The 27,379-nt window shown below is 44.4% G+C and overlaps 1 protein-coding gene and 2 long non-coding RNA genes across 8 annotated transcripts in view; 1 reads left to right on the forward strand and 2 right to left on the reverse strand.

Annotated features, from left to right (window-relative positions):
* LOC135916647 (uncharacterized) overlaps positions 1-27,379 on the forward strand; it is a 465,480-nt gene that overhangs the window by 402,324 nt on the left and 35,777 nt on the right. The window lies entirely within an intron of this gene.
* LOC135916660 (MFS-type transporter SLC18B1-like) overlaps positions 1-27,379 on the reverse strand; it is a 51,751-nt gene that overhangs the window by 15,664 nt on the left and 8,708 nt on the right. Inside the window, exons 3-8 of the mRNA XM_065450102.2 lie at positions 22,120-22,215; positions 21,934-22,007; positions 18,681-18,828; positions 14,456-14,524; positions 14,163-14,265; positions 13,261-13,418 (exon numbers count right to left, since the gene is read on the reverse strand). Coding sequence (XP_065306174.2) covers positions 13,261-13,418; positions 14,163-14,265; positions 14,456-14,524; positions 18,681-18,828; positions 21,934-22,007; positions 22,120-22,215 — 648 coding nt within the window. The remainder of the gene's footprint in view (positions 1-13,260; positions 13,419-14,162; positions 14,266-14,455; positions 14,525-18,680; positions 18,829-21,933; positions 22,008-22,119; positions 22,216-27,379) is intronic.
* Positions 7,026-9,000, reverse strand: LOC135916632 (uncharacterized). Its single transcript, XR_010568992.1, has 2 exons — positions 8,432-9,000; positions 7,026-7,139 (listed from the first exon to the last, which is right to left on the reverse strand). It is a non-coding gene; the product is annotated as an uncharacterized lncRNA (long non-coding RNA).

The following is a 27,379-nucleotide window of genomic DNA, read 5'->3' on the forward strand; positions in this document are numbered from 1 at the left end:
CCTGCAAATAATTCGCCTAGATAAACGTACTCTTGCACAGATTCTAGAAACCAACTGCCAATCATAAAATCTCCTTAGCCTGCCAGTCTTATCAGCATCACCTTTGTCTCCTGAATATTAATCTGCAATCCTCTTACACATGGTGGGCTATGGCCCCAATCATTTGTTCCAAGTTATTTCCAGTGTTGTCGAGCCGGACAATGTCATATGCCAACCGGCATATGATGTAGGATTTCCGAACCATAAGGGCAGAGCGGGCAACACTGATTAATTTTATCGCAATAATGCATAGGTAGCAGTCGTTGTAAGAAAGCCAAATAGGAGATAGAAATTAAAAGAAATATAATCCTATGCTCCAACTTTCAGTCATGATGATCAATCGATAGAACTGTATATGAGTATGATGATTTATCAATGAAATAGTTGCAAACTCTGCATACTGTGGTCCTGGCAGATTTCATTGAGAAAATGAAGAAAAAGCAGGCTGTGCAACAGGTACTCGTCAACTACAACATCGACTCTATGAATAGTAGAGGAGATATGTTGTTAGCGCTCGTGGAAATGAATCGACTTCGAATAACGAATAGTTTCTTCCAGAAGCGCAATAATAGGACGTGAACCTGGAAAAACCCTAACGGGGAAACAACAACCGAAGGAAACGTGACGCATCTCTGCTTAAGGCTAAGAAGGCTGGCCTGTCAATGTCCGATTTGGGTTGTACATCCAGCACACCTGTATTTATGAACGAGCATCTCTGCCCGGCTGTGAAGTGTTTGCTAGGCATGGCAATCGAGAAGAAACGCATTTCAAAGGGGAAGCTTGTGTGCATTAAACATGGAAATATATTCGCGTGGAAGGATGATCATTCGTGTTTCATTCATGTGCGCCACTCCCACGACCTGGAAAAGATTCGATTAACACTTGATTCTTGGTGCTTGAAGTACATTATACTGTAAAATGGCGTTAAACTCCGATGGGATAAAGCGCACTTATGCTTCTGAAAGTATAAAATGACTAAAATGTTTTAATTTGAATGTGTAATCGGCATGAAACATATTAGACCAGTTATGTACTCTTTTAGAAAGTTTTTGATTCGCTTTCGTTATATTAATGTTTACGGAAACCTGGTTTACATCTAAGGGTGTCGTTATAAGCAACTCAAATGATTTATCATTCTTTAATAATTCAACTGGCCGACCTGGTGGTGGAATATTGATGCATGTGAAAAAAAAAGATATTTAATCTGGTATTATCTACCAGTACAGTGTTGTGTCATCCGATGTTGACAGTCTTGTTGTCAAGTCTAAAAAAACATGTTATCGCAGTGACGTATTCCACACCGAAGGGAAATACGCTTAATTTCATTGAATATATTCCCACGAGACAGTAAACGGGCTGTTACTGTCGGTTAGACAAGAACAACGGCGTCGAAGTGGCCAAAGGTGCGCGCGAAAGCCTTGCATCAGTCGCTGCAGCTTGTGGTTGCGGTAACTTTGTATATAGTAATAATTTGTAAATATATTTTATCCCCGTAACAACATTTTTGGTGGAGGTGCTGGGTAAACTTGACAGTGTGCCGGCTTCGTCAACCAAGCACGGAACGTTGAAGCGGTCGCCGTCTTGGTTGCTCCGCAATGACCACGGTACTGACGATGGCGCAGTAGCCACCGGCTCCTGTGATTCTGTTACACCCATGAGACCCGGGAACCTTTCCTAGCACGGATGGCTTGGACGTCGACATGTACGAGCGCGTCAGCGGCCACCACAGGTGGGACTCTACGCTGATGTTAGGCAACATGATTTTCTTCCTGAAAGGAAGTGCACGCGTGTGATACCAGGCACCTGAAGAAGATCTTACAAGTTGGGATACTTGCAAGGCGAAGCTCCGTGAGGTGTTCGGCAGACCATTTGGCCGCCAGCAGGTCGCTATAAAGGAGCTCAGATCCCACGTCCAAGCATACACGTATAGTATGTATGTGAACTGTATGTTCACACGGTTAGCATACAGTTTACCGTACCACTGAATCGTACGTTTCGTACTTACAAGACGTACTGGACTTTTGTCGAAAAGCTGACAAAAAATGACCGAAGCTGACAAGATTTCGCACGTATTGAAGAGAATATGGACGACGCGGTTAATCTACTTGCATTCAACTGTACGACGATCGACGCCATAGTTAAGGAATGTCAACGTTTTGAACGAGCAAAAAGCCACCGCGTCATCCGCCAGTTTATTCGACTATCTAACACCACCGCTACATCATAATGCGAGTACTTACCGATGTCTGCGCAGTCTACACCGTCGGAAGATGCAACTCGCACTGTCCGCCGCGAACGCGAAGCAATAGGTCCTACGGCCGTCCATCCGGACGCTCAGTCAGCCAACCTGTCTACTGTGTCGCTCATACAAGCAGTCGTCCGCCAGGAGTTCGCGAACCTGGGTTTATCATTTGCCGTATGTCTGTTCCATCCCCTCACCTGAACGTACTCCTGCAAATTCCAACCAGAACCAGGTTTACCCTTCACGCCATAGAAACACGGATGACTGAAGAACGGCAGACGACCGACCCATATGGTTCAACTGCTCGCACGTGGGACGCGTTGTCCGTAACTACAGCGGTAGCTGGTCATCGCCTTCACACTGGGCCATTGGATCTTGGCGCCGCCCTGGAGGCAGCATTCGGCGTTCTTCCCATCCCTCTGACCCACATGCTTCCGATTCCGCCATTCCACACTCCACATTTAGCCGCTCACCAACCCCGCAAGGCCACCGATCTCTATCGCTACGACCATGCCGGTCGTCGTCCACTGCATGGTCTGGCACCTACGCTCTGGAAAACTAAGCCGTGCAGCTCCCGGAGGTGACGCTGCATCAACGACCCGGTATAAAAATCCTCTTTTTACGGTACCTACGAGTCGAAACCTTCTGGACATTCAAGTAGGCGACGTTACCATTACGGCCCTCGGTGACACCGGATCGCACATATCAATAGTGAGCGCTGCTCTCCGTAGTCAGGTCCGCAAAGTTATTACGGCTGAGGACACAGTACGGGCCGCTGATGGCAGCATGTCTGCTGCTCTTGTAATGTGCACTGCCCGAGTGTGCATTGCTGCCCATCAGACCACTGTTTTGTTTGCTGTGCTTGCGCGGTGTCCTCACGACGTGATCCTCGGCCTAGACTTTCTCTCGACACTCTGCCCTCATTGACTGCTTCCCAGGTGTGCTTCAACTGGAACTCCCTTTTGACGCTCACGTAATATCCGACACTCCCAACCGCTTATGTTCTTAGAGTTCCTTCATTTGCCACCGAAAGCCGCTACGTACGCCCCATTACGTCCCTCTCCTCCTGTGTGCGATGGCGAATATGTTGTCCCGACGTGAATACGATTCTCGACGTGTTCCGGATGCACTTTGTTGTCCTCCCGCACACTGCGGATATACCGCAAGCGAAAACAAACCTGCCTGCCTCTTTTGAACTTCGGACTTACTACCTATGTGCTGCCTGCCGGTATCGCGGTTGCCACCGTGTCGTCGTTGCAGGATTGCGATATTTCTACGTATGCCGTAGACGGCCGTTGCAGTGTTTCCGGCTCTCCCACAGCCATCGTGTTGCCATGTGCCGATTTTGAAAAAAAAAAAAACTGATATCTGCAGATCTCCCGCTTACGCAAGCAGCCGATCTTCGTCAGGTCTTGTTGTCGCATACTAATATATTTCTTCCAAATATAAATCTTCCTTTATGCCAAAAAACAGTGTTTCAGCACATTACCGACACTGGCGATGCAAGATCGGTTCACCGGCACCCTTATCGCGTCTCCGCTGCGGAAGGCGCCATAATACGAAATAGAGGTCAGCAAAATGTTGCCCAAGGACATCATCGAACCGTCCTCAAATCCATGGGCCGCTACTGTAGTGCTGGTCAAGAAGAAGGACAACACCTAGCGCTTTTGTGTTGGTTATCGACACCTCAACAAGATGACGAAGAGAGGCGTTTATCCCTTGCCCCGTATAGAAGACGCACTCGACTGTCTGCAACGCGCCCACTATTTCTCGTCTATCGTCCTTCGCTCAGGTTATTGGTTGATTGCTGTTGACCCGCTGGACCGTGAAAAAACCGCATTCGTAACTCCAGGTGGCATCTACCACTTTAAAGTGACGCCTTTCGGTCTTTTCAATTCGCCGGCCATATTCGAGCGCATGATGGATTCGCTTCTTCGTGGCTTGCAATGGTCAACCTGCGTGTGCTACTTTGACGATGTCATCGTTTTTTTGCCAACATTTGACAGCCATCTTCAGTGCCTCTCCGCCATTCTCGGGGTATTCCGCAATGCCGACCTGCAGCTGACCGCCTCGAAATGCCGTTTCGGACGCCGTGAAATAGCAGTACTTGGCGATCACGTCAACGCGGTGGTTTTCCCGCCCGATCCTGAAAAAGTTCGTGCGTTGAAGAATTTTCTTGTACGTTGTTCGGCTAAGGACGTACGAAGATTCATTGGATTGTTTTCTTATTTCCGCGTTTCATCCGTAATTTTGCCAACAATGCAAGCTCCGTCACTGCGCTCCTCAGAAAAGACGTTGGTTTTAAAGGGGACTCGCCCCAATCTGTTGCCTTTTCGGCGCTTATCGATGCCCTCACGATTTCTCCTATTTGAGCGCATTTTGATCCGATTGCGCCGACAGAACTTCGCACAGATGCCAGCGGCCATGGAATCGGTGCCGTCCTCGCTCAGTGTCAGGGTGAACACGACTGCGTTATTGCTCACGCTAGACGCATGCTGTCTGCTCCGGAGAAGAATTACGCAGTCAAGAGCGAGAGTGTTTTGCTCTTGCCTGGGCTCTCGCCAAATTTTGTCCCTACCTTTTTGGCCGTACCGTTATCGTTGTAACTGATCATCATGTTCTCTGTTGGCCTTTTTTGCTCAAAGACCCTACAGACCGCCTTGGTCGTTGGGCTCTTCGACTGCAAGAATACTCGTTTTCGGTAGTACACAAGTCTGATCAGCTTCATCAAGATGCCGATTGCCTGTCACGGCATCCCGTGGATTCCCCTGATGTCCCCGAGCAAGACACCGACGCCTGTGTCTTGCCTATCTCGGACTTTGTTAATATACGCGACTAACAACGCCGTGACTCGGCTTTACGTTATGTCATCGGCAGTCTTAGCTCTGCCACACCCGACCCTTCACTCCACTTGTCCTGCCTTCACGACAGCAGTTTATACCGCCACAATATGCATCCTAATGGCCCTGAACGGCTCCTCGTCGTGCCTGCCTATTTGCAGCCAGCTGTCCGCCGCCAGCTTCAGGATGAGCCCACTGCTGGTCACCTTGGTGTCACTCGCACTTATGATCGCGCCAGGCGCCGCTTCTTCTGGCCTAGCCCCTACCACTCCGTATAACGATATGTCACTATCGGCGACTAATGCCAGCGCCGCAAGCGACCAGCTATGCTACCTGCCAGTTTGCTTCATCCTGTCACATTCCCGCCGAACCGTTCTTTCGTGCTGGGCTCGCCCTTCTTGGCCTCTTTCCAACCTCGACATCAGGAAACAAATGGGTCGCCGTCGTGACCGATTACGCGACGCGATACGCAATTACCCGCGCCATCCCAACCAGCTGTCCTAAGTATGTCGCCGACTTTCTTCTTCATGACATCACCTTGCATCATGATGCTCCTCGACAACTGCTGACTGATCAAGGCCGGTACTTTTTGTCTCGTGTCATCGAGGACATCCTTCGTTCATGCTCCACCCGCCACACGCTCACAACTGCTTATCACCCACTAACGAATGGACTCACAAAGCACCTGAACTTAATTTTGACCGATTTGCTTTCAATCTATGTTCAATCAACCACCGCGATTAGGACGCTACTTTGCCCTATGTTACTTTCGCCTACAACTCGTTCAGGAATGACACCACTGGTCACTAGCCGTTTTATCTTCTGTATGGACGGGAACATTCTCTGTTTCTCGATACTTCCCGCTGCTCTAAGCTCATCCACTACGTATCTTCGCAATGCCATAGCGCGTGCCGACACAGCTCGCCAGATCGCTCACGAACGGCTCACAGTGTCCCGGGCTTCCCGTAGAGCCCTGCACGACATACAAAGTCATTTGTTACTCCTCAGGTGTCCTCGTGCTACTGCAGTCTCCGTCCCGCCGCATCGGGCTCTCCGAAAAGCTGTTGTCTCGCTACGACGGTACTTACAAGGTGCTACATCAAGTCACCGACGTTACATACGAAATCGAACCTGTCATCCAGGCACTGCCGTCTCCGCCACCGCCCTCTGCTGCAGTGCACGTAGTGCCCTTATGAAAATGGTTATGTCCTTTATGTTTACTGTATGTTTCCCGCAGTTCACATGAGGAAATATCCTTTATGTTTCCTCCATGTTGAAATTTGGCCACTGCTTTTATGTTTCCTTCGTGTGTCCTCCCTTTATGTATCCCTTATGTTACCGTACTTTATGTTTCCTCCATGTTGAAATTTGGCCACTGCTTTTATGTTTCCTTCGTGTGTCCTCCCTTTATGTATCCCTTATGTTACCGTACTTTATGTTTCCTCCATGTTGAAATTTGGCCACTGCTTTTATGTTTCCTTCGTGTGTCCTACCTTTATGCATCCTTTATGTGGCCGCAGTGACTAAATCCTGTATTTTACGTAGACATGCATAGATGAAGAGTTCCGTGTACACATTTTATATTTATAAATTTTTCCTGAGTTAAAAAGTTTTGCATTGGTTTTCATTGTAAGGTTACTGTTCCCTACATGATGCAGCGCATGGATTGAAACTCTGCTATGGCACAGAAATTCATGACAATTTGTTCTAAAATTGCAAACTAATTAGCCTTCATAGATTATTTCAGTATAACACTTGGAGAACCACTGTACGTTCCTCACTGCAGTGCTGCTGTTCTAGTTATGTCTTTGTGACTAATATAATATGTAATGTTTGGATGGAAAGATCAGGTTGGATCAGTGCTTGCACTTTTAAAAGAAAGTTTTGACTATACTTTGCAAAAGTTTGTCTGAAACTACGAACAGTTTATTGGACTATCTGAATGTTACTTCAGTTTGCCACGTCTGCTCACAGCAGACCTCTGGAATGTGTTGCTTGGGTGAGAGCTCACAAGGCACCTGAAAAACAAAACAAAAGCCAATCTTTTTCACTTATTCAAAAATATTCATTTAAGCAAGAACAGCCTGGCCTGTATGCACACAGCGAAGACACAGCGAAGAAACGTGGAGAAGTCAAAAACAGATCATAAAAACATCAGGGCAACACAGAAGCTTTTAACTAATTGTATGAAAGAGACTGAGCTGCCAGTCCACTCAGGTATTAAATTGCTCACAAATTTTTTTAAACATTTCTGCAGCAGCTGCTAAGTAGTACATGACCTATAGGAGTAGGCAACTGGCCAACAAATCTTTGTGTGCCTGCTTGTACAGATGTCTCGTAGTTATATCTCAAGTGGTTACACTGTTATATGGTAAAATTCAGGCGGGAATAAAACCAGCCGCAAACATCAGACTACATGGGAAATTATCACCAAAACTTAAAGATCTAGTAAATCAAATGAACAATCGATTACGAAGGGTCTAAAACCTAGACCGCGATTTTGTAGCGATCCCTTTTCCGATGCTACTCCTTTGCTCATTGATCTGACCGACATTCCGCTATCGTTATTAACTATAACAGCCAGCCGTGAAAGGTGGGTTATAAGAGTGGCAAACATCGAGCGCAAAGCATCGCAAGAAAATCGCATCCCTTATTAGGCAGTGCTACAAACCACTGTCTTTAACAATCGCAGGAACTCACATCCCGTTCTTCGGATGAAAATATTAATGAAAACGAGCGTCTGATTGAGATGCCTCGATTAAAAAGAAATTTCGCTGTTGTAATGTCGGTCTACATTTGCCCTACAATATAGAAGACAAATACACGAGCACGTCGAAGAACACAAACAATGCAGACAAGTTCTCGCGAAGCTGCACTTCAATCTGAACACTATCAATAAAGTAATCTTCACACAAGCTAATACCTGTTCAAGTGTCAAACATCGCAGTCGCGTGCCAACTCGCGATGCCCGTGACACATCGACATGCATTACAAACGTAACTTGCGGAAATTCATATCTACGGAAGAATTTCTTGCCGGGAAACTACCGAGAAAACAGTAACTTTCAGCGTTTACGTAAATATTTGCCCAATAAGTCCCAACAATCGGCGGTGGTAGCACATCACTCCATAAAGCAAGTAAGCGGTAAGAAATGATACATTTCACGGAAACTCCCCTCGTGAAACGCTTTGCTAAATGTGCACAGCAACATGGTCAACGTACGCTCAGAAAGTGTTCTGTTGTCGTTCCACAAAGCTTACTACATGAACCAAAAGCTGCGAGAATGCGCGCAAGCGTCAGATCTGCTTACCTTCAATGTGGTCAGCAAACGGCTTCTTCGTCTCGCAGGCACCACGCGACGACACTCTTTCCAGCGCGAACACTGTTGAATCGCCGATGAACACCAGCGCACGAAAGCACAACTGTCAACAAATTCTTTCACGCACCATAATTCGAAGCCACAGTATCAGGTATTCCACGAGCGAACGCGGAGAGGCGAGAACAAAGGCCGCTCGGACGGGCGCTACACAAGACACTGGCGTATCACACGAAACATAAGGCGAACTAATGGCGTTACACGAGTCCAGAGGTTTCCTGATGGTTAATGCACACGGTACGGATCACAGTTTGTTTAGGCACTTCGAAAATATGATTAAATTACTGTGTAACGAACACTCTCACCGCTCACAGCAAAACAACGTGACCCAGCTCACCGTCAACCGTTACACTGCGGCAGCGCCGCACTGCGGTTAAAACGTGAATTTAGCCTCCGAGATCTACATTTTTCTTTAGGGCGTGCATTTTGGAAAAGCACGGCCTTCGAGATTTAAAAACGTCGTTGCTGGAAGGAAGGCTGGTATTTAAACACAAATTATTGATTTTAAAGTGTCTTGGTGCGCTGCCTTGTTTTTTTTAAGTATATGCAGAGATTTTAGACGAACTATGCGCGAACGCTTGTCCTGTGGTTTGTCGGCGGACATGAGCCAATCAGCGCGCATCATGTGCTGTTCCGTCGCTTGGGATGGCGCACGGTGTGCGGGCAGCCGCGAGAGCTGTGACGCCTACCGATCAGAAATTCGGAATTGCCACACATATACACGCTTCTTATGGTGCCCAGTGGCGTGTTTTTGAGAATGTCAGGCTTTATCTTGCATACGTGGCACCATATTTGCTCGTAGCGTAAGGAATGAAGGCGACAAAATGTGGCGATAGCTGGCTTGCAGCGGCAGCGGAACTTCGGCCAAAGTGAAACAGGCGTATTGCTTGCATGCTCGCGTAATCAAATACGGCCATACTCCGCACACAACTTTCATACTTAGCCAACTCACAATTATAAATTGTTCAGTTGTACGCCCAAGCAAGCATTTACGGGATCCGCGCTGCCCTGCTTCTACGCGTGCTAATATCGACACAGCAGTTACTCGTACTTGTGTTCAGCGCGAAAGCGACACGGACAAACGGAAGAAACACAACAAGACGGCGCTGTTTCTTCGGAGTGTTCCTTGTTTCCGCGTTGCTTTTGCGCTGTTGCTAAAGGTACGATGAATCGTAACCAACTCGCCCACTATATGCTCTATGTTACCTACGTGTGTACTGAAGTGCACACCTAGGTAACATCCTGCCGTAAACACAAAGGACACATCCTACAAGAATTATAATAAGGGTTGTTTTCTTGGACCAAATGAAAGCATAAGTCAAGATTTAGTACTTACAATGACTCTGCTGAGTGTATCAATGCCTGTCACACAGTACAGATAGATCTGCCTATATTATATGTAAAGACAGTTGTTATGTGCACTCTATGTTACCTACATGTGCACTCAAGTGTACACTCAGGTAACACATAGTGCACATCCAGTTAACATCCTGCCGTAAACATAAAGGACACATCCTAGAGGCATAATAAAGGTAACATCCTCGAGGTATACGTTAGGATGAGTAAACACGTAGTACACACAAAGTTCACATCCTGGAGGTCACACAAAGGACAAGGAAACATAAAGGTCACATAGGACACAAGAAGGAAACACAAAGGAAACATAAAGGCAATGGCCATTTTCATAGGGGTGAGACTTACGCCGTACGTAACGGGTCCCTCTGGTTCGTCATAACAAGCACTAAGTCGGCGCTCTCGCCCCCCCCCCCCCCTCTCCCGCGGGTGGTGGCGGGGGGGCGGGGGGTGGTACCACGAGAGAGCGAACGGGCTGTTATTGTCGCTCGGATGAAGACAACGGCGATGAAGTGACCAGAGGCACGCTCTAAAGCCTTCCGCTCTACTCCTTACTGCTTGTGGCGGTGGTAACCTTGTATATAGTAATAATTTGTAAATATACGTTACCCCCGCAACAATATGATACTTTACTTGAATATTTAAATCAGAATATTATAACGCTTAGTCTAGGTAGGGCCGGCTACATTGACATGTCAAATGTAGCCGGCCCTGACTAGTACCCTGACGAGTACCCTGTCTAGTACAGGGTACTGACACCCTGACTAGTACAGTACTAGTTACTGTACTAGTAAGGGTTCGATGATGTCACTAATACGCCTACACGTATCACCTCGCACACAAGCACCGTAATAGACCTCTTTATAACTAACCTCGCTCCAAGTGGCAGTGTAAATGTATTTCAGGCATAGCATCTTAGCGACTTCCTGTCTACATTTATATTTATCGAATTTGCTGGCAAGGGGATCAACAAAATTACACCTCGTCGTCGAAAAGTACAAATCATTACTAGTAATACACTTGAATGTATTTGCGCTAAATTAAAATATTTTGGTTAGAATGGATTGCATAATTCAACATGTGGTGAAGCGTATGATGCATTCACCCCCGCCCCCTCTCCTCATCGTGTTAATAAAATCTAAACGATGTCGGAAACCTTGAGTCACGAATCGTTGCCTCAAATTAGCAAAGAAAAATAATTAACTCGGTAAAAAGAAGTGCCATGTAACCCTGTAGGGTTGCGTGTTACTACACTGAAACCTGCAAGTGGTGAGGTGTTCAGGCAACATAGCAATCAAACTACCGCGTTTATTCATAATGCTCATCACGAATATTTACATAATATCTTTCATACTAGCTATATCTTAAGCTAAAAATTCTGGAGAACAGAATAAATAAGCTGTTAAATCGTGCTACTAGCGATCATGATGTTATTGCATTAACGCTAAACAATCAGAGTTTGTGACGTACTGACTTAGCTGAAGCTTTTCAGGACGTTTTCGTCAATCTAGTTACTACTTCCCACAACTCATGCTGTGAACTTTGTTTTCAGAAACTATAGCAGCCTTTAGCTAAAACTTACTAGTTCATCAGAGGGTCGAACTGTTTTTAGCTCTTTGAAGAGTACTTCTACTCAGAATATTGACATTGCAAATAAGCCGCATAAATATATAGCAGAATTAACTGCATCGCATCTTGGCCATATCTACAACTTAGCTTTTTGACTGGTGCGTTTCTACAAAGTATGCAGTTGTCAATGATTAATTGACTTATTGATTTAATAATTAAATGTGCGCATAGAAAGATTCTTAGCAATTATTATTCCATTTCCATATTGCCAATTTTTTCTGAAGGCACAGAAATGTTATTACATGCTAGAACATCACATTTACAGAAATGCGTACTTCCAAAGAAAGAACACTCGGCAAATGGCTGGTGTCTCTTATAATGCGCACACGAAATAGCTTTTCCCATGGTTCAATCTAATTTCAATTGTTACTTTTTCAGGCACCATTAAAAACAAGGAAATCTGTGCATGCCACGCCTAGCGTTGGGTGCTGGGAAGTGCCTTTTTACAGAAACAAATACTGTTAACAGAGCGTTCGACGTACGCTTCCGGTTTTGCTAAATTTATTTTGTCAACAAAGCATTCGCACTACTAACCTCACAAAGTCTGATTAGCGGAATTGTTTTGCATTGGTTTCTGAAGGCTTGATCACGACTTTATGTTACGTTACTAAAGAAACTTGATCGATATGGAATGTATATTAACGCGTTATGTTTGTTCCATTGTAAAGCTGTATGCCTGTAATTTTTAATGCTCATAGTAATGCTGTATGACTGTTGTATATCGATTTCTTATATTCAATACATTATGTGAATTTGTGTGCGGTACATACATCGGTGTGTTTGTATATGTAATGTATATATACGTGTGTTTTTTATGATTTTCTTTTTTTTCTTGTTTGCTACTTGTGTAGCTTTTAAAGTATGCACGGTACAAATAAGGTGCCTGGGCACATGCTAGGTTCATTTTCTTTCTTTTGCATTTTCTGTTAGTCCAGTCTGTTTGACTGAAATTTGTCTACTTGCTGTTGCCTTGTGCAGGGAGCCCGTATCTCTGTCAAGTGAAAAGAAAATTCTACATTTTATGTGGGCCTTTTACGTTTGGGAAATGAATTGGAAAGAAAATTGTCTTCATTCTCTGTGCCGACCACAGCATAGTGCAGAATGTAGAAGTGATAGGTTGGGTAAAAAGCAGTGTTCATAGGTTATTGAAGTCGACGATTGTTCTCAAATTGAATAGAGAAATAGCAAAATTACCCAACCGGAAATAAGCCAGCCTGCAAGTAGTCAAGAGAAGAACTTATGAATACATTCTAGTGCTCGTGAACAGATATGCGGCTTTAGAATAGGAAGATGAAGGTAACTCTGCAAATATGACATGTTGAAAAATGAAATCTGCCTAGGAAAACGGACTTCCTTGTTTATCGTCGCAACTATAGAGATTTTACAACTGATTAATTTCTTCCCGCGCGGCCACAACGCAGTTTGACAGATTTTCTACACGGGCAATGTCGAGTCTCTAAACTGTACCCACATCTGCAAAATTTTGTCGCTCACCGAAGAATCCATGCTTGTTCGCAATGATGTGTTTAAGTAACCATTCCATGAAGTTGAATATTGAAATCCATTTACAAGATATGCCTGTTCTATTTTTCTGATATTTTTGTAAACCCATATTGACTGTCTAAATCTTGCCGGTTGATTCTACAGCGCCTTTTGTGCTCCCCATATGTCTGGTAGGCTTTTCTGAGGCAGCAGCGCGTGGAAGCGAACGAATGACTGAATGAATGAAATGATCAGAAGTGAGCAACAAAATTTTTGCGCTGCCTTGAGATGCCAATTACCTGTCTGAGATGTGGCTCCAATGTAGGTTCATTAAATCCCATGATGATCCAGCATAACATCACAGTAACCATATCAATTACGAAAACTGGATCAGTGAGTAGCTTGTGTAACTTCATTTGCTTCTTCGGAGACTCGGAGCTTGAACATCCTTGAACATCTGAAATTAGTCAAATAAAGAAACTCTAGCAAACTTTTATTGCCAGCTTTTGTGGGGATGACTAAGCTGTTTTGAATGGAAATATGACATTGTAAGAATTTTTCGTTTACCTACTTTTAGCCCTCCCTTGTATTAGCCTAGCCTGTATTTACACGCTAGTGCGATGGAAGTTATTAAGTGGGTTTGCTGCTTTCTTGTCCACTGTGGGGGTGACGCTACGCGCTCGTGCGAATTGCTATCAGTATTAATCATATTGTTTTACTTATGGATTGAGTCCGTCAAATTAGCAAATCAAATAAACGGGGTGGTAGCAATGGGGCCAAGAGTGTATTATGCTGATTCTCTTCCTAAAACTTTTTTTTTTAAATTATGCTCTTCTGTTAGGGTTATGTATCGTCCACATCAGCTTAAAGCCTGACACTCAGACTTGCAGGGCTTTTCAAATAAATAAAAAAATTATTAAATCGTTGCACGTGGCCGCAATTCTGAAGTTGCACCAGCCAAACTCGCACATTTAGAATGGGAATTTCGTGGAAATGTGATACGTGCAACATTTGTTGTATCTTTAAGAAGGCTTAGATGATCGTTAAGTGAGTCCCTGTGAGCGCCATTTTCCTATGTCTGTGAGCGAGCTATGTAGGGCGTTTTTGGAACTATGTATTTTTTTGTGGATCGCCATAAGTCAGGTTGTTTAAGAATTACATCTGGAAAGCTTTATTTGTAATAATTACAGCTCTTTATTACCTTTTACGGGTTTCGCAGATAGTCTTTCCGAGGTCGTCGTCCAAGGCAGGGAAAATCCGAGCAGCGCTGCTATTACGAAGAATGGCAGTGGGTAGGCCCAGGCCTAAGGACGAATCGGGTAAATTTACGCCTACAGGCCAACGTCGACACAGCTGGTAAACGGATGGAGAGGTTCAAAATAACAGCGAGATAATCGTCCAAGTGGCAGAACTTTAAGCGCAATACAAGAGTCTTTTATTTATGTATATATTATCTATATAGTATTTGCACAGTCAGTCTTATATTTCACTTACGTCAATGAGTACTCCGCCGAGGCCAGTCCCAACCATGTTTCCCACGCCCCACAGGAACTCCATTGTGGACTGAAGAAAAAGAAGTTTCTGAGTAAAGATTAGGACCTGTATTAAAAATTTCCTGGTGCTAGAATTGTTCGTCAGAGCAAATACCAGCCATTCCTGATGCTTAACAGTTGATTAATGAAGGCGGCCCGCCAACACTAACGAGTAACAAATGAAGAGCTTTGTGAATGTTCTTCCTTGTGTTAGCTTTAACTTTCTCAGCTTTAACAATAAAAGGGGGAAACTGAGGGAACCGATCATTTCTTGTCACTCCCAACCGTATGAAGCCAACAGACAATAAAGCCGAGAAAAGTGTAGAGGAAAGAAACTATAAACAGGTACAACTTAAGAAGACAGTAGAGGCCCCGCCCAGAGGACCAAAGCGCGGCAGCCGATTGCCTCCGCGAGTAAAGAAATAGTCCCGCTGCTGCGACTGGGGCCAGTTCAAAGCACGGGCTGCCATGTCCTGCGTCGGCGGGGTCACCGGCCATCCGGCTCATGACGTCACTCTAGAGTGCGCGCCCATTGGTGGAGGCTCGTGTGCATCGGCCTTTGAGGGGCAAATGCGGCTGCCTTCTGAAGTTGTACCTGACTATAGGAGGAAACTGAAACTGGTCGAAAAGATGATTTGCAGTTCCACCAGTGAGAGCGGAACCCACACTTCACGCATTACACTTGCTATGCTCTGGCTATCGTGCTACTGCAATGGTTACCCTCCCGTCCGCTTTACTGTGTGTTTCCCTGTCTGTGCTCTAATTGGCACTGCGAGTTTCAGCCAGCGCCACTCATGGCCACAGCACATGGCGGGACACATTCTTTTAACCACAGGACTCACGTACTACGCCGTGGCAGCTTTAAATGCCCAAAACAGAACTACTTCAACAAGACCCCTTAGTAAGCTTCTCTATTCTTTCAAGTTACAACTATTTTATTATCGTGCGTTTATTGTCGTGCGTTATTATCGTGCGTTTCATTGTCGTGCAATTATCTCCAAAATAGATTGTATTGGAAGATAAATAGTGGCAACCGTTGACTACCATTGATACACACACTGTAGTGTAGATCGTTTCATACATTGCACGAAACACATCCTTCATTTTCCGTGTATCAAGGCGCATGCTGATTTCTGGATGGTTATGATCTTCATGAATACATTATTCTGTGAAACTTCTCGCCTAATATTAATTTCTACAAGTTGAAATTTTTGATTAAACTTTATCTTAGATTTTTGCACACCATATTGAATGAGTGGGCATCATGCAGTTTCATTTATGAAAGAGCACTATTCTAAACTTAAGGGGATGGCGTTATTGTACTTTGCTTTTGATGAGATTCAACGCCCTGTTGGTTGATCAACATTGTATTTTTTCTCACCACACTTTCACACAGCTATGAGCTTGGCTTCAGATCATCAGGAACAAAGAGCAGCGGCTGCCTGCCTTCGTAACAACCTTTAGCTTGGTGTCAGCTGCCATTTCCATATGCATGTACAAGTGAAACGTAGAGATGCTCTCGTTAAACAATTGTTGAGATGATTTGAATAAGATAGTTTTCATTTCGATGAGAAAGCTATACTACGTGTTGTGTAGAGAACGGTGCGTAATGTTCTATGCAGAGCATTATTCAGTTTTTAAAAGTGCTGAAAATTAACCAACTTCAAACCAAAAATTTGGTACTTTGTGACTCTGCACAACAGAGATACCAGCATTCTACCAGCTGGATCTGTAGACCGTCCGTTAGAAGCTCTAATCACTGTTAATAATTAGTTCACATTGTTCCAGGGTATGCCGTTTAAAAAATTGGGAGAACGTTTTTGTTGCTTAGTTAAGGAGTTGTAAACTTCAGACTTCCATTTTTAAGATTGTTCTAGATATCTGCAAAACAAGACATAATTGATGACCATTAGTCAACTCTTCTTCTTGCCATTGGAATAGTTTAGCATATTTTTTAATACGCAATAGACCTCATGAAATTCAGTGCAGTGGTTGCCATGCAAGATGCTTTCTCCATTCTTATGTATTTAGAAAGGTCTCCTTAGGTAATGGTCCCATTCAGGTACGTTTACTGTGGGGGCCTCCGCTTGGCCCTCGATGAATATAAACTAGAAATAATTGAGAACGTGGTTGCCCGGTATACCCTAGCTAAAGCAATTACTGAAAAATAAAGTGAGCACGTCACATTTAAAAGAAAGATTACACTGGGATCTACTGTAATATCGAAGGGCTAAATTATGTTTAAGATTTTTTTGTAGTATCTATGACTCACTATTTTTCCTCCTTATTATACTTCTGAGTGACTTGATCACCATCATAAAATTCTATAGTTCATATATGTAGGACAGCCACCCCTTGCTGACAATGTTTTCCCACGAAAAGTACGGTATACTGGAATAAGTTATAACCTCACACGGTGGTGAAGGCGACTTTTCAAGAATCCTTTTTTTTTACTTCATTAAAGGCCATCAATGATTCCTGTGACATTATACGAAGCGCGTGAAATTCTTGCAGCTCCTTACTAGTTGCGCTATTTTCGCCTGGCTTTTCTTTTTTAGCTTCTTTTCTTGTTATCTCGAGATAACACACCAGTCTCATTTTACATCTCAAAGCGTAACATGCAACTTTATGTTATGTCAACACCCGCAAAAGTGCTGACGTGCAAATATTGTTTGCTTTTCTGTTCGTATTGCCTGCCTGTTTAGTGTGCGTTCTGTCTGCGCTCTATGGACGCATTTAATGTGTGCGCTACAAATGGTTATGTATGTAAACTCCTATAGCGCACGAAGTTCATCAGCTCTTTTATCATATGTATGTAACCAACCTCCCTTTCCTCCTCCCCTTCCCCTGTGTAATGCCGATAGGCTCTGTGGGTATATAAAGATCAAAATGAAATAAATAAAAAAAATTGAGGGCACGTTGGTACTTCTTATGAGTTCTGAATGCAAAAGCATTAATGTCTAATTGAGCGCAGCTGAGCGGTCCTTGGAGTTGTGAACACCTCGCGGGGAAGTGAGCGCGTTGAGACGCTTGGGGCGTTTTGATTTGGCCTTGCCGAACCGCAGGTAAAACGCAGCGAGAGCTTGCATGGATGAGGAACGCGTGAATAACGCAGGCTTCCGAGAGTGAAAGCGAAGGTGGCATGAAGCCCTCCTCCCTCACGCAACACCAGGCGGCTTGCTGCAGAAGCAGTTGTTGTTCCCTTTCGCCTGCTCAGCTCCGGCGAGGCACGCTCATGCATTTTTCTAGGTGGCTTTGGCTCGTGCCGACCCTTTCACTGTTTACAAACATCGGCCCTGGACGGTTTCCGGTTTTGCTCATTGACGCAGCCCGCTAAATTTAGCGAACAAGAAAGGCATTGGCTGCGATTGTGACTGCGCAAGAGTGCCTTGAAATTTAAGCCTGCAGATTTTCAGCACTTTTCCTTGGTACATAACAACAATTTTACAAGTTAATGTTGCCCTAAGTTAACCGGAAATTGTTGTGCATTTGTATTGAGGCATAACGCGCATGTCTTTTATCTGAAAACATCAAAGTAGACTTTCCACCAGTAAAACAACTTTAAAACGTGCTTTGTGTCCCGGCGCAGTAGACTGATAAGGCCCATGACATGAAGTTTCTGGGGAGCGTACTCTCGCTGCAGTTATCGCGCAAGTGAAACCGTCTTAGCGCCGTTCCGCTGGTACAGACGCCATCTGTTTAGCTCAATGCGCTATTTGACGCTTTCGCATTAATAAGCAAATACGCCATGCACGTACGTTGCAGCCTGGGGTGCATGAGCGAGTTTTCAATATAAAGAAAAAAATGTTGGCATCTTCAGATTTGCACCTTGGTCGCGAATAAAAGACAGGTGATTACTTCGTTATACACGCGGAATTCGCTTTCTCAATTATATATAATTTGTTGGCAGATTTCCTTCCATTATCCGCTCGAGTGCTTCGTAAAAGAAAAATCTGTAAGTGGGCACTGCCTAAATCATGATTCTTTGCTTATCCAATTCTGCCGCCCTTCTGGTACAAGCATGGTGAGTGAGTTCGGAAAGAAAAGAATGTGACTACCCGTAACTTTTCGTTAATTTTGGGTCAAACACCTCGCTTTTCCAGAACGACACGGAATAGTTTGCTGCTAAGAAATACTTAGTCAATGCATAGAAACGAGATTCTTTTAAAGGAAAGCATGATACTTACTATAATAAGGCCCACGTGCATGGGAAACTCCGACGTGACTACTGCGTATGCCGAAACCAGAAACACCGTCGAAAAGAAGCCGCCCACGATGGCAAGTACTATACACTGTCCAAGAAAAACGTTGCCCCCGGGTGACCAGTACATCAACCTGCCAGAAAAGCGTAATTTAATTATAGCTTTAGACGACAAATGTAGTGCGTAAAGAGTAGGCAGGTTTATTTCGCTTGGTTAACAAATAATTCTAGTTATTAAGCACTCGCAAAATTGCCCTACGCTTCACCAATATCAAGAAAGATAAAAAAATAAATGTGGTGAAGTTACGTTTATTTTCACGTTATATTTACTGATTATGTATTTTCGCTCATTAGTCTAAAATGCATTTTCTAGCAGTGATGCACTTTCAAGTACTTTTACGCTTGGTAAATAATTCGAAACAAGTCACGATTTCTAATAAACTGCATTTCTGTATGTATAGATGCCTCATTCTGGGGCCCTGCAACGTAAAACGTTTCCAATCTGTTTCTCTTTCAATCTCCTTAAGTAAAATTTACGTAACCGCCAACGCAGCATCGGGCGGTGACCCGCAGCGCTGTTCGAACAGACCAATCAAACGGTCTAGATGTTGAGAGAAAGTAACTTTTGTTTGCTTGCTTTTACAGCGAATGGCATTGCCTACCTTGACATTTTCTTCTCTAATTGTTTTACTAGGCGCGAGGTGCACGCAAGATGTGGAGAGGGTTCTGGTGTGGCTGAGCTAGCGCATTGAACAAAGATAAGCGTATGAGGACTGTGGGGCCAGCGTCTGCGATTGGCCTGCACTTCTTACTTAGCTCTCGGTGGATGGTCAAAAATCACGGTGGCGTGGAACGGAAGTATAAAAATGCGGCTAAAATGGATCGTCCCCGAAAAATTGTTTGCTGAGCAATGCCGTGTACGTGTTGGTAGGGCTCGAGAATGTTATAGTGCGACGCATAATTCTTTATCCCTGTTAACTGCTGGTGGCTCGAACAATTTTTGACGAATCACTGAGGGCTGATTGCAGATATAAAATAGAAACATTTGGTATTGTTTTACGTTATAGCACCGCTGGACTAATTACTTTCGAAGACGTCGCTTTTAATTCTCGATGATTGGTTACACCAGTGAAACTGGGCCTGACGACAACAGTTGTGATTGTATACTCTTTATGGCACTATTGTTACCAGACCGGAAAGCCCTTGGGCTAATTTTTGTCAGAGCAACAGGAACATTCGCATTTAATGAGTGATATGTCGAGAACACGGCATGCATTCCTTTATGTGCATACCACGTGGCGCGGCCGTGCTGCTTCGCAGTTATGAGAAAGGTGATGTACGCAAACATCTCTACATAAGTAAAATGGCTTATCTTTCAATATGTACAATATGAAAGTATGAGGGACAGTATCTTATGCAATGCGGATTTAAACGTACAGCCTAGCGCATTTTTAGCTATGTCGCGCGATGCCAACCACACGCCCTTCTATAGTCTTACAATGCCGATAATCAGCGAGACTGACAGAAGTACGCATGGGCGCACAAATAATTCTCTAAAGGAAGCGTCGCCTGCTATTCTGTGCCCTCCAGGGCGACACACACCCAAATCACAGTGCTCGCGCGATACAGCTGAAAATGCGAGAGGCTGTAAAGAGCAGAACTCTTTCTAAGCCCTGTATTTCACATCGTTCAAAGCTAACACAAAAGAACATTATATATGGGTCATGGATAATAGTTTAGCGGATCCTATGTCTGTGTCAAGCAGAAAGACCCGGATCGTTGTGGCTTCAAGTGGTATTGTGGAACAATAAATTGAAAGGAAAATTTTGAGGCAGAAATTATTCTTGATTATCGACCATGTGAAGCATTTCTGGAAAGTATGGACGACGCAAATATTTTCAAAGAGGGTCGACAATGGTATGACGATGATGGTGTGACGACAACTGCATGAGGACCACCGCATGACGACGCTGGCTTGACGACGATGGTACGACGATGACGGTGGGACAAAGATTAGATGGCGACCGTGGGATGACGACGCCGTAGTGAAGACGATAGTATAATGATGGCGGCGTGTCGACCATCGTATGAATACGGTGGCATAACGGTGATTGCATGTCAACTATGAGATGTGGACGCTGGAGTGACGACGATGGTGTGAAGGTGACGGAGTGATGCTCGTAGGATGACGATGCTAAATTTATTACAATTATATCATGCACAACGACGACATGATGTCTCTATTTTGACAACAACTGTGGGAGGACAACAGTGCGTCGATGGCATGACGACAAAGGGATGGCGAAGTTTAAAATATGAAGACACTATGACGACAAAGGTATGATGACAAAGGCCGGACGACAATGAGTTGGCGACAGTGCAATCACTACAACAAAATGTCGCTAATAGAACGACCACAATGGCATGACGGCGAGATTGTGATGACGACGCGATATCGAAAATGGCATGACAACAATGAAATGATGAGGACGGTATCACGATGAAGGCTCGAAGATGCCGTGATGGTGATGACGATCGTATCGACGATGACGACGGCGTGATGGTTATAATGACGCAGTGACAACAACAGAGTAAAAAGAGCGGGAAGATGATGATAACATCACAACGAAAAAATGATCGCAATGTGATGAATGCAATGGTATGACGACGACAGAATGATGACGCCAGCATGACAATGACGGCATGTTGGTGCTGCGGCTCGCGTCTACGCTCGAGTTCATCACCTGCCGCCGCAGGCGCCATTATTCACCCTGTATTCGGCGTTTGAACCGTATCCAATAGCGATAAATTGGGCTGCCTTTATTCACACTATATCGTATGTTTTCTTTCGCTTTGTCTAGCGCTTTTCGAGCTGCACTACCGCCAGGGTCGGCCAACATTTTTCAAAGACAGAATCCGCGCGTCTTAGCAAGTGACCTTGCTGTAACCTTGACACCGACAAGGCAAGGAAATCTTTCGCGTTTAAAATGAGGAACACGTCAGTTGAAAAGATGAGCTACATGAATTGAATAAGTCGCAACTATGATCGTGTGTACTGTTGAAGTTTCATACAGGCCTAACGATTCCATGCTGCATTCTACCGTTAGTACTGTAATGTCAATTATCGTTTGCATAAAGATACTAGAGCCATATGCATTATGTTTTACAAATTGTTGATGAAGTGGTCCTAGTTTTCACTAATGCAGCTAACTACATATGTTGATTGGATAGACACTCACCCAAGAAGAATGGTGAACAGTAAGAAACCAATCTGTCCTGACAAATAACACTTCCGTGGTGATCCAAAGGCCATCTTGAAGAAAAATAATGTTGCACTAAAAACTTCATTTGCATAGCTAGAAATAATGTGAGTCATCAGGGATCAAAGGGTACAAACTGAAAAAGTTCAAAGAATAGAAACTTACAATTCGTTCGCTTACTACAGATCCCAGTAACATTGCGACCTTGACTGCAGAAAAGAAAAACCCGTACTTCCAAGCTTCCAGACCAGCCGCTTCAGCCTGCGTGCATGTAGGAAAAAATGGGGGGGGGGGGGGGAGAGGAGATATATACATGTCAAGCGAAGCAGAAGTCAGCAAAACGAATCGCTTCTGCGTGAAGCAGATCACAACAGGTAAAAGGTGCCTCACTGCCCACGAAGCTCAGTGGGTCGTGGGAAACGCGCCAAGAAGATGGCCGGCCAATGCAAGACGCGGGTTGGAGTTACAAATTGTCTGAGGCTCTCTTCCTCTATAACTTTCCAGGGACCAATTCACAGGGTCCTATTGCCGCTACTGCGGCAACGTGCGCAAACAGGGGTTGATGTTTTTTTTTTTAATTTTTAGTATAGCTTTTTCATCTCGACGTCTAGATCTTCCAAAGATGTCTGTGTGTCTTAACCCCTTCACTTGGCATGTGGGCAGGGGCATAGCCAGGAGAGGAGGGGTACTTAAGAGGCTTCAGCCACTCCCCCAAATTTTTTTGCGCTGTCATGCACTGCCGACAAACACAATCCCCGGCGCAGGAAATTATTCTGGATTTATTCGTCTGGAATCTCTTTTTCACCCTCGACAACACTTTTCAGCACGAACATTGCGAAGTCGGGCTGGATTGCATGGCGACGCCCATGCTCCTGGAGTCACATAACGCAAAAAGCCGATGCGAGCACAAAGCGTCAAGGGCGTTTTGATGGCGAGAGGGCTCGTCACCGCATCATACGGAGGCCACGGAATCTACGGAGCGCATGGATTTAAATGCCGGAACTTTGTGGGTATAAAGTTCTCATAAACTTTAGATTCGAAAGGTGCATTGACATTTGCAAAGTTGTGCTTTGGATTTTCCATCCCGGAACTTTGCGGGTTGCTTGAAATGATCTCTTCGAATGCTGAAATGATCTCCAGAAATGATCTGCTTGAATGAAATGATGTCCTCGATGAAATGGGCCTCGGTCCCCAGCGGCTGCGGAACACCTGACCAAGGCGGTGGTCAGACTTGCATCGCAGCAGAGGGTGCTAAACATATCTGGGTCCGGACAGACCGCCAATGGAAACTGACTCTTGCAACGTTTAACACCCGAACCTTCTCGAATGAGGCTAGCTTAACAGGTGTCTTCGAAGAACTATCAGACAACGGCAACTGGTTGAGATTATCGGCCTTAGTGAGATTAGAAGACCTGGTGAGGCTTACACATTGCTGAATAACTGCCATGTCCTCTGCTATAGAGGTCTCCCGGATAAGAAGCAATACGGGGTAGGATTCCCAATCCATAAAGACATAGCGGGCAACATTGACGAATTCTGCAGCGTCAACGAGAGGGTAGCAGTAGTCGTAGTCAAACTCAATACAAGGTATAGATTAAAGATAGTACAAACCTACGCTCCAACGTCCAGTCACGACGCTGAGGAAGTAGATCAGTTTTATGAAGATGTTGAATTAGCGATGAGGAAAGTACAAACGCGGTATACAGTAGTAATAGGGGACTTCAATGTAAATATGGGGAAAAAGCAGGCGGGTGAACAGGCAATTGGCAACTACAGTGTCAATTCTAGAAATGCTAGAGGTGAGTTGCTGGTAGAATTCGCAGAAAGGAATAAGCTGAGAATAATGAACACTTTTTTCAGGAAACGTAGCAACAGAAAATGGACTTGAAAAAGCCCTAATGGTGAAACAAGAAATGAAATTGGTTTCATACTTTCTGACGATCCCAGCATAGTGCAGGATGTTCAAGTAATAGGTAGGGTGAAATGTAGTGATCATCGGTTAGTGAGGGCCAGGATGCACCTCAATTTAAAGACAGAAAGAGTAAAATTGGTCAAGAAAGAACAGGTCAACTTAGAGGCAGTAAGGGTAAAAGCAGACAAATTCAGGCTAGTACTTGCAAACAAATATGCAGCCTTAGAACAGAGAGATGATGATGATTACATAGAGGTAATCAATGAAACCGTAACGAGGCTCGCTTCAGAGGCAGCGATTGAAGTGGGAGGCAAGGCACCAAGGCGACCAGTAGGCAGTTGGCAGTAGGCAAAGTGTACAAATCAAGAGATAAGGTAGAATTCGCGGAAGGATTGAAGTGGGAGGCAAGGCACCAAGGCAACCAGTAGGAAGTTGGCAGTAGGCAAAGTGTACTAATCAAGAGATAAGGTAGAATTTGCGGAAGTGTCAAAACTTATCAACAAGGCGAAAATAAGTGATATTAGAAAGTATAACGGGAGAACGACTCAGGAAGCCGTAAAAAAATGGACGCAGCCTGAGATCAGTGAGAAGGAAACTTGCCATATGGCAAACCAAGATGTATGCACTGAAAGATAAGTAGGGTAATATTATCCCCAATAATGAAGGTATAATACATGCAGCGGCCGAATTATATACTGACCTGTACAGTACCCAGAGGACTCAGGAGAACTTTATTCGGAACGATAATGAACAGGACGTAGAAACTCCTCCTATAACTATAGATGAGGTCAGAAGGGCCTTTCAAGACGTGAAACGGGGGGAAGTGGCAGGAGAAGTTGGAATAACAGTCGATTTAATCAAAGATGGAGGTGACATAATGCTAGGAAAACTTGCCGCTTTCTATACGAAGTGTTTATCGACTGCAAGGGTCCCATAAAACTGCAAGAATGCAAACATTGTACTAATACACAAAAAGGAAGACATTAAAGAACTGAAAAAATGTATGCCTATTAGCTTAATCCCAGTATTGTATAGAATGTTCACCAAAATAATCTACGATAGGATAAGGGCAACACCCGATTTTAGTCAACCAAGGGAGCAGGTGAGCTTCAGGAAGGGATTCTCTACAATGGGTCACGTCGATGTCATTAATCAGGTTAGCGAGAAATCCCCATAGTACAATAAGCCTCTCTATGTGGCTTTCATAGATTACGAAAAAAGCATTTGATTCAGTAGAGATACCAGCAGTCATAGAGGCAGCGCGCAATGAAGGAGTACAGACCACTTACGTAAATACCTCAGAAAATGTCTACAGAGGTTTTACAGCCATCTTAATTCTACACAAGAAAAATAGGAAGATACCTATAAAGAAAGGAGTCAGACAAGGAGGCCCTATCTCTCCAATGCTATTCACTGCGTGTTTAGAAGAAATATTCAAGCGATTCAACTGGGAAGCAACCTTTGGTTTGCCGATGACACTGTTCTGTTCAGCAACACTGCCGACGAGTTACAACAAATGAGTGAGGACCTTAACAGAGAGAGCGTAAGAGTGGTGCTGAAGATTAATATGCAGAAGACAAAGATAATGATGAATAACCGGACAAGAGAACAAGAATTCAGGATCGCCAGCCAGCCTCTAGTGTCTGTGAAGGAGTACATTTACCTAGATCAACTACTCACAGGGAACCCTGACCACGAGAAGGACATTTACAAAAGAATAAAGATGGGTTGGAACGCATACGGCAGACATCCTGAGCTCCTGACTGAAAGATTACCGTTATCGTTGAAAAGGAAGGAGTACAATCAGTGCATTTTACCGGTGATGACATATGGAGCAAACTTGGAGACTAACAAAGAAGCTTGAGAACAAGTTAAGAATTGCGCAAAGAGCGATGGAACCAAGAATGCTAGGCATAACTTCAAGAGACAGAAAGAGAGCGGTTTGGATCAGAGAGTAAACGGGTATAGACGACATTCTAATCGACATGAAGAGAAGAAGATGGCACTGGGTAGGTCATGTAATGCGTAGAGTAGATAACCGTTGGACCATTAGAGTGACAGAATTGGTACCAAGAGAAGGGAAGCGCAGTAGAGGACGTCAGAAGACTAGGTGGTGCGACAAAATTAGGAAATTTGCGGGTGATAGTTGGAATCGGCTGGCGCAGGATAGGGGTACTTGGAGATCGCAGGGAGAGGCCTGCTTAATGCAGCAGACATAAAATAGGCTGATGATGATGATGATGATGATGATGACAGAAAAGAATATTAACATTTTTTTTTTCATCTACACCAAGGCATCCCTATCAAGAGCCAGCGAAGGTAACTACGTTCTTATTTATTTTTTCTACTTCGACTTTTATTCGCGAAGACCGATTAAGCCTCTTTAATTTTCTTCTCGCTAATTGCGGGCTGCCGGAGCCAGCCAGAGCTCATGTCCTTTCTCGTGTTGCCCCGACCACTGCGAGGCGTACTTCGGTGCGCGTTCGTTCTTTTCTAGCCGACTGGATTTCGGCCGGGCATTGTTTTGCACGCTTTTTGGTTAGCAAACGAGAAAAACAAACAATGATCGCTCGCCGCCATCACTGTTGGAATTCGACGGAGTGCAACGTTTTCGCTTGAGGGCATCACCTTCATTTCGATGTTACCGCTCTCTGGGAAGTCTTTTGTCTCACCGTTGTAGGACACCGAGCAATATGCGTATGATTATTTGTGGACCAAGCGTACGTCTCACGTTTTCTTCGATATTCCTTCCGTAGCCACATTAGGTGCTTAAAGTAGGCATTCGATTGTGGCCAACATGCTTTTGTTGGCGTTTCTTTTTAAATTTTGGGACCTCCGCCCCCAAAAATAAAGAAAAGGACATTGTTGTGGCGCAGTGAGTTGTCACATGGCGAAAGTTCTAGTTTGATACTTCTTCTTCTGTGGAAAATAATGGGTCACGGGGTTCTTCAGTTGTCGGATATTCTGATTATATTATTGCGATAGCAATTATATCAGCACTCCGGGTGCATTCCAGCCGTCGTCACGTCTCGTATAAATTCCAAGGGCGATAACGTCACCACGCGCTGCATGCTGTATGTGCGAGTGAAAACATGGGGGGAGGGCGAAGGGGATTGATGAGCCGACGATGGTGGCTCAGTCTAGTGTGTGCAAGGGAGAAAAGGGGCGAGGAAGCACACCGCGTTCCGTTGCCCGCGATGCATACTGGGAAGTGGAGGGAGGTGTAGGGCGGGCCTTAGGATTCTGTGATCTGTGATATTGCGCAACATGTTTATTTGCCTTGTTCGGCGCATTACATACAGTCACTTTTGCTTAGATTTGCAGATTTATTGCAGACTTATAAGCATATTTAAATAACTTGTTGCGAGGTTTTGTGTATAAATGCAGTGAACTTTGTTTATAATGACACTTTTCTGCCCTTCATCAAGCTGTATCTTCGCATTCCTAATGTATATTTTGCTGAACTGCATTTCATATGTGCTCTCTGTTGTGATTATATTTTCAGTGCAATTA

Source organism: Dermacentor albipictus, chromosome 5 (assembly GCF_038994185.2).
Source record: "Dermacentor albipictus isolate Rhodes 1998 colony chromosome 5, USDA_Dalb.pri_finalv2, whole genome shotgun sequence".
Classification (NCBI taxonomy): domain Eukaryota; kingdom Metazoa; phylum Arthropoda; class Arachnida; order Ixodida; family Ixodidae; genus Dermacentor; species Dermacentor albipictus.